At 46.6% G+C, this 7,087-nt stretch overlaps 1 protein-coding gene across 1 annotated transcript in view; it reads right to left on the bottom strand.

Moving 5' to 3' along the window:
• Positions 1–789: 789 nt before the first annotated feature.
• Casr (calcium sensing receptor) overlaps positions 790–7,087 on the bottom strand; it is an 86,501-nt gene continuing 80,203 nt past the window's right edge. Inside the window, exons 6-7 of the mRNA XM_008842932.2 lie at positions 3,638–3,761; positions 790–2,318 (exon numbers count right to left, since the gene is read on the bottom strand). Coding sequence (XP_008841154.1) covers positions 790–2,318; positions 3,638–3,761 — 1,653 coding nt within the window. The remainder of the gene's footprint in view (positions 2,319–3,637; positions 3,762–7,087) is intronic.

The raw sequence follows: 7,087 nt of genomic DNA, 5'->3' as shown, positions 1-7,087 counted from the left end.
ACTGTGACTTTTTTTTCAGTTTATAATTGTCCATGGATGGTTACAACAGAGACATTTTCTTAAGGATAAAGCTATGTACAGCAATATTAATAACAGTTACAGCTCATTGGATTTATTCAGTCCTTTCCCAATGATTAGAGGTGATCCTGTGAACTTGGACTCTAAACATGGCATCACTGCTGCATTCTGGACAAACCCAGACATGTTGCCATGGGAAGAATGCAAACTGTCACACAATAGCAGCAGCAGGGAGGGGACCAAGACAACAGGTCTCAAGGTTTTCATAAATAGGAGAGGACACATCCCTCTGACATCTTGAGCATCTAAAGTTCTGTCCACTTGTCAAGGTATGGGACAGTTCTGGCTTTTAGACTCCTAACTTTAGTGGTAACGAATCTGAAGTCCTATCAGCCCCCACTGTCCTAGTCTGGCTGTCTGTGAACCTCTAAATGGGCATCACTGGAAATAAGCATTTTTAAAGGAGGGAGTAAGTAGGCAGCTTGTAGCCTTTCATCTGAGCTGTTGGGTAGATAGAGCAGAGGAAGAGACTTTGGATATGGATGACAGTGAACCTGGGCATGACACCAAGCTCTGAAAAACAACGGGGAAACATGGCTCTTCTTTTAGTTTTAAGGGGGCACATCAGCAGTCACTATCATCCAAAGTAGTGCAACTGAGTTCAGGCTGTTGATGAATCTATTTTACCCCTTCTTGGAGGAAAGGAGGCCTGATTCTCATTCTTGTCGCTCTAAGAAACCCCTGTGGATTCTTGCAGACAGGCTTTCCCCCTTAGGAGTGCAGTATATTTTCTGTGACTGTGCTGCCTCCACTGCTAATGACAAAGCTCCCTGACTTGGACACCACCAGTGCTGGGGTCATCTCATCTGGGCTTTCCGTTTCTGGCTGTCGGTCCCCCACCATAGGCCCTTGCAGGCTTGTTTCCTGAATGGTCATTTCTGAGTCTGTGTCCCCACACTGCAGTGGGAGCAGTGCCTGGTGTCGGTTGAGGGTGTCATTGCTCTTCTGGGCCTCCAGGGAGTTCTGACGAACCGAGTTCCTGTGAGCCATGGCGTTCTTCTGAGGCTCATCAAAGCTCAGAGAGAAGGTGACCGTGCCACTGCCGAAGATGACCTTCTGTTTGCATCTCGGCTGTGGTGGATGCTGCTGCTGGAGAGTCAGATGCTGCTGCTGCTGCTGTTTCTGCTGCTGCTGCTGTTGCTGCTGATCTTGCTGGGTCAGGGCCAGTGGCTGCCTTTGCTTCTGCCTCTCCAGCTGGGGGAACCGGTCTTCACTGTTGCTTTTGCTGCTGATGGAGGAGGAGGGGATGGAGCCCGTGGAGCCCCCGAGGCTGCTAGATCGCTTACGGGATACATTGCTGCGGCGCAGCGTGGCCCGGGCTGCCACCTTGAAAGCGTGAGCGGCGGTGCTGCAGCGCACCTCTTCGATGGTGTTCCTGGAGGGCTTGAAGAGGATGATGTACACCTTGTTGAAGAAGATGCAGGCCAGCAAGCCAAAGCTGGCTGCCAGGATGGCGATCACCTCCACAGCGGAGACGAACTTGCCGTAGGTGCTGGCGTAGGCCGGAATGAACGAGATCCAGACAATGAAGAAAATGAGCATGCTGAAGGTAATGAACTTGGCTTCGTTGAAGTTCTCGGGTAGCTTCCGGGACTTGAAGGCGAAGAAGAAGCAGATGGCAGCCAGCAGGCAGGTATAGCCGATCAGGGAGCCCAGCGCCATGAGCGAGCCCTCGTGGCACGTGATGAAGATGATCTCGTCCTCCAGCTCGTGGTTGCGGTAGCTTGACGGGGGCGCCGTGTAGAGCCAGATGGCGCAGATGACGATCTGCATGAAGGTGCAGAGGAAAACCAGCAGGAACTGCAGGTTGAGTCCCCACCACTTGCGGTGGAAGCTAGTGGGTATCTTGGCCTCAAACACCAGGAGGACTCGGTTTGTTTTCACCAGGATACACGAGATACAGAGCACGAAGCTGATGCCGAAGGCCGGCTGGCGCAGGCGGCACGTCCAGTCCTGCGGCTCTCCGATGAAGAACAGGGAGCTGGAGAAGCAGCAGAGCAGGGAGAAGAGCAGCAGGTAGGAGAGCTCTCGGTTGGTGGCCTTGACAATGGGCGTGTTTCGGAACTTGATGAAGACGCCCAGCACGAAGGCAGTCAGGAAAATGCCGAGCACCGCAAAAAGAGTGAGGGCAATCCCAAAGGGCTCGGTCCACGCCAGAAACTCGATCTCCTTGGCAATGCAGGAAGTGTGGTTCTCATTGGACCAGAAGTCATCCGGGCACTTGTCACAGGCACTCGCGTCTGTAAAAATGGCCCAGTGCAGGGTTAGTTACCGGGTGGCATATAGGTCAACGTGATAAAGGGTGCGTGTGGAAGGGTGGATGTGGTCACAAGTACCTTAACCAGCTAAGCCATCCTGTGGGTCCCTAATTGTGATTTTTACACTATCAAAAACACATCTTTGAGGTTTCTACTGTTCTTGTTTTGAATATTTGAAGGTACCCATTTCTTTTAACAATGCCTACTGATGGTTTGTAGCAGACACCACCCTGCACCCCAGAGGTCTAACATGGGCCATCAAATGTGTTTCAACTTCTATCTGATTTATGTTTTTTTAAAAAATAAATTTTATTGCTCATATTTGAGGTTTGCAACATGGTGTTGTGGCATGTACACAGATAATGAAATGGTTAGAACAGCCAAGTAGCTTGACATTGTTACCAGTTCACACACAGCCCAATTTAGTTTGAATATTGCTAGGATTTGGAGATGTGCCACCGTAGATGTCCTTTTAGATGAAGGCCAGTGTCCCCTGCATGTGCCCAGTGTTCCGCTCACTCCTCGGGTCCACACCCCCAGCTTTCCAGTGAGGGAGGGTACATATTTATCTAGGTGATGGACATTTGTTGACTCCGCTGTATGCCAGGTGGGTTGCAGTTTGGGGCAGGGAAGGGAGCATGAGTTTTGCAGTTAAGAGTGTGGATGGAATCCTGGCCATGCTGTTGACTAGCTGTGTGACTTTGGTCAGGTTCCTTAGCCTCTCTAAGCCTCAGTTTCCTCATTTGTAAGATGAAAACATGGTAAGCCCACTGTTGTGCTGAGGATGAAGGAATGATTACAGTTAACATTTATGCAATGCTTCCAATATGCTAGTCACTTTTACTTAGAACTTAATATTAATTTGTTTAATTCCCACACATTTATATGACAGATTTAATTATTATTCTCACTTTAAAAGAACTCACAGGAAGAACGCCAGTAAGAAAGACAGCAAACTGTCAGGCACCAGCAGGCAATCTATCAGGACCTATTAACTTTAGAGCTGGAATAGATGGCACTTTGTCCACTTAGGGTCACTGAAGGGGGCATACTATTGGAGAGCAGTGTCAGAGGGAGAGAGGTGTGTGACAGGGATGTTTGTAAATACCTGCAATGTTAAAAAGACACACGGCATTCTTTTTGTTTCCCATTTCATGCCCTGCCGAGTGCACTGCTCTGACATGCCTTGGTTAGACGGGAAATAGGGCTCAGCACCAGCTCAGCACTTCCATGGGGCTTTGCTGACCCCTGAGACAGCCCAAGCCCTTCTGCACAGAGCCTGTGAGGAGCTGCTCCTTTACCTGTCTCATCACTGTATTCCCCATCAGGACACTCCACACATTCAAAGCAGCAGGTGGGTTTGCCCTCAATGATCCCCTTCCTGGTCCCTGCCAGACAGTCCCGGCTGCAGTTGGAGAAGGGCACCTGAGGGCAGAAAACACAAAAGTGAGTGGCTGCAGCTGGGCATCAAGGGTCAATCCTACAGCTCCTTTGACATGTGCAAAGTGATGAGTTTGGGTACAAAGACTAGTGTGGCTGACTCTGGACCATTTCAGGTAGAGGGAGGGCCAGGATCTTCAGTCCTGTGCCCTATAACAGCAAAATGGTGCCATGGGCAAATACACACACACACACACACACACACACACACACACACACACACACACACACACACACACGCACACACTGGCAAGTATATATATACATACATGGACAACTGCCACAAAGATGTAGATGTGTATATTTGCACAGGTGAGTATGTACACACACACCACACACATATAAACATTGATGTGACTCTGTGTTGATTGTTAGGAATCTACACAGTGATGGAGAGCCTATTTACACAATCCCGTCTCCCATCCTTGCCAGGACCCAGTGCAAAGCATCTCTTTCTCTGTGCTTGAGACAAGATGAAAGATACAGAAACATGGACCTGTGCACAGGGAGTTGGTCATGGGGGAGGTACTGCAACCGGGGCAATTTATTTGAAAATAAGACGCTGAGCTTGGCAGTGTACTACAGTTCCTGCATCTTAATTTAGGCTTTACAGAGTGATTCCTGGGACCCTTGTAACTGCTCAGTGAGGCGGTCTAGGAGGACCTTGATTCTAGCAGCAGCGGGCAATTAACCAAAGGAAGGCTGCATTTGTTTAAGAGGACAGAGGATTTAATTTATTTATTTAGTAAGCTTTAGGTATGCAGAATTTCATTGGCCAATCACAATCCTTGCTTCCTTTTATCATTACTGGACTGTGTTTGAATCTCTTTTGGTTAATCATTTTTAATGTCTCCATCCAAATTAAAAGCTGTTCCTAGAACAACAGCCTTAATCTAGCTCTGTGCTTAACTCCTACCTTTTCCTACTGTCTCCACATGCATTCAGTCCCGAGGTGGCCACTGTCCTGTGTTCATCATAGGCAAGTAATGCCAATTTTTTTTTTTAAAAGAACCATTTTCTATCTTATTCTTTTTAGAAATCATTCTCCATATTTTATGTATATGGATGTATCGACTGCAAGCGTATAAGTACACCCTTGTCATGCAATGCCCATAGAAGTCAGGAGAGGGCATGGTATCCCCTGAAACTGGAGTTATGGATGGTTGTTAGCCACTATGTAGGTCCTGGGAATAAAACCCAGGTTCTCTGCAAGAGCAGTTAGTGCTCTTAATTGCTGATCCTCTCTCCAGCCCCTGTATCTTATTCTTATAAAACCAATATCCAAACTAGGCAAGAACAGTATGAAAACATTACAGGTATGCTGGGATTAGTGACACACACCTTCAATCTCAGCACTCAGGAGATAGAGGCAGGCAGATCTCTATGAGTTTGAGGCCTGCCTGGTCTATATAGTAAGAGTCTGTCTACAACAAAATTACAGATACATATCAAACATTATTTTTGGTTATCTGCAGAAACAGCCTGCAAGCTGAGGATTTATGTGCAAGTGATTTATAAAGTTCTCCCAATGGAAATAGGTTAGCATGTGGGATATAGGGCATTGGGGTCTGGGACAAATAGGGATTGGATCTTGACCTGACAAAAGAGATTTAAAAAATTGAAGCTGGGTAGAGTGACTCATGCTTTAATTCTCATACTTTGGAGGTAGAGGCAGGAAGGTCTTGGGCTCGAGGCTAGTCTGAGCTATAGAGAGAGATTGTCTCAAAAACAACATCAACAATCCCAAACCAGAAAGGAAAACCCCTAAATAGCCCATGGGGGCGCAGCTCAATGGTAGAGCACTTGCCAGCAGGTCCAAGTCTCTGATTTCAATCCCCGGCCCTATGACCCAAAACAAAACACAAGAAGGAAAGCAATAGAAAACAAACAAATGTAACTTGAAGATGACCAACATTTTCTTCTAATGAAAGAGAAATAGCTATGGACCTGATGGCTTCCAAGGCTCTCATGACTCCAGGAATGAAAGGAAAGAACAGGAGAAGGAGAATTCACACTGGCATCAATTTTGGTGACGTCACCTCCAGACACATTTTCTATTGTTAGTTTTTGTGAAACAGGGTCTCATCATGTAGCCCTGGCTGGCCTGGAACTTGGAAATCAAGATTCTTCTATTTCAGTTTCCAAGATTGCTGGGGTTATAGAAGGGCACCACACTCTCAGAGATATTTTACTCAGGATTTGAGTGTCTGTCTTGAATAAGACTGTATCACATTCAGCAAGCCTGAATTATAATTGTCTTCACTTCTCCTGTTCTTGTCTGATTTGGGGATTGAGATTATGTTAAACTTAATAAGGTGAGTTTAATACCATTCTTCCTTCCTTCCTTTTTCTCTTATTTATTTTTTCTTTGTTAGTCTGTGAGTGTCAAAAATATCAAAATGGCAATGGCTCCAACAAAGTTGAGATACACTTTTTTTCTCTTATGTAGATGCCTAGGTATATAGTCCAGAGTAATAGAGACTTCAGCCATGTTGAAGGTCTAGACTTGTCCTACTTTGGTGTTCTAATATGTCAGGTATTTGCTGAATAGTCCTTAATGATGAATGATGGACTCTGCTTTCCAGGAGGAAATACAGAGGAAGGGATAGAAAGGAGCAAGGGACACTTACAGGCCTTTTCTCTCTCTCTCTCCTTCTTTCCTTCTTCCTTCCCTCCTCCTTCCTTCCTTCTTTCCTTCTTCCTTCCCTCCCTCCCTCCTTCCTTCCTCTTTCCTTCTTCCTTCCTTCCCTCCTTCCTTCCCTCCCTCCCTCACTCCTTTCTTTCTTTCTTTCTTTCTTTCTTTCTTTCTTTCTTTCTTTCTTTCTTTCTTTTTCTTTCTTTCTTTCTCTCTCTGTCTCTCTCTCCCTCTCTTTCCTTCCTTCCTTCCTTCCTTTCTCTCTCTCTCTCATTTTATGTATATGTTTTGCTTGCATGTATGTAAGTGTAATGTGCCATGTAATGCCTGCAGAGGCCAGAAGAAGGCGTCAGATCCCCTGGAACTGGAGCTAGAGATGGTTGTTAGCTGCCATGTGGGTGCTGGGAATCAAACCCTAGGTCTTTTGCAAGAGCAGCCAGTGCTCTTAACTGTTGAGCCATCTTTCCAGCCCTGAAGGTACTTTCTTAAAGAATGCCCCCACAAGCTGGGCGTGGTGGCACAGGCCTGTAGTCCCAGCACTTGGGAGGCAGAGGCAGGCGGATCTCTGTGAGTTCAAGGCCAGTCTTGTCTACATAGTGAGTTCCAGGACAGCTGGGACCACAGGGAGACCCTGCTTCAAAAAAAAAAAACAAACCAAAAAACAACAAAAAAAATA

This window comes from Nannospalax galili, unplaced genomic scaffold, assembly GCF_000622305.1.
Source record: "Nannospalax galili isolate Female #2095 unplaced genomic scaffold, S.galili_v1.0 scaffold18, whole genome shotgun sequence".
In the NCBI taxonomy this organism is placed as follows: Eukaryota; Metazoa; Chordata; class Mammalia; order Rodentia; family Spalacidae; genus Nannospalax; species Nannospalax galili.
Note: the sequence above shows the minus strand (reverse complement) of the source record. Positions and strands in the feature narration are given on the sequence as shown.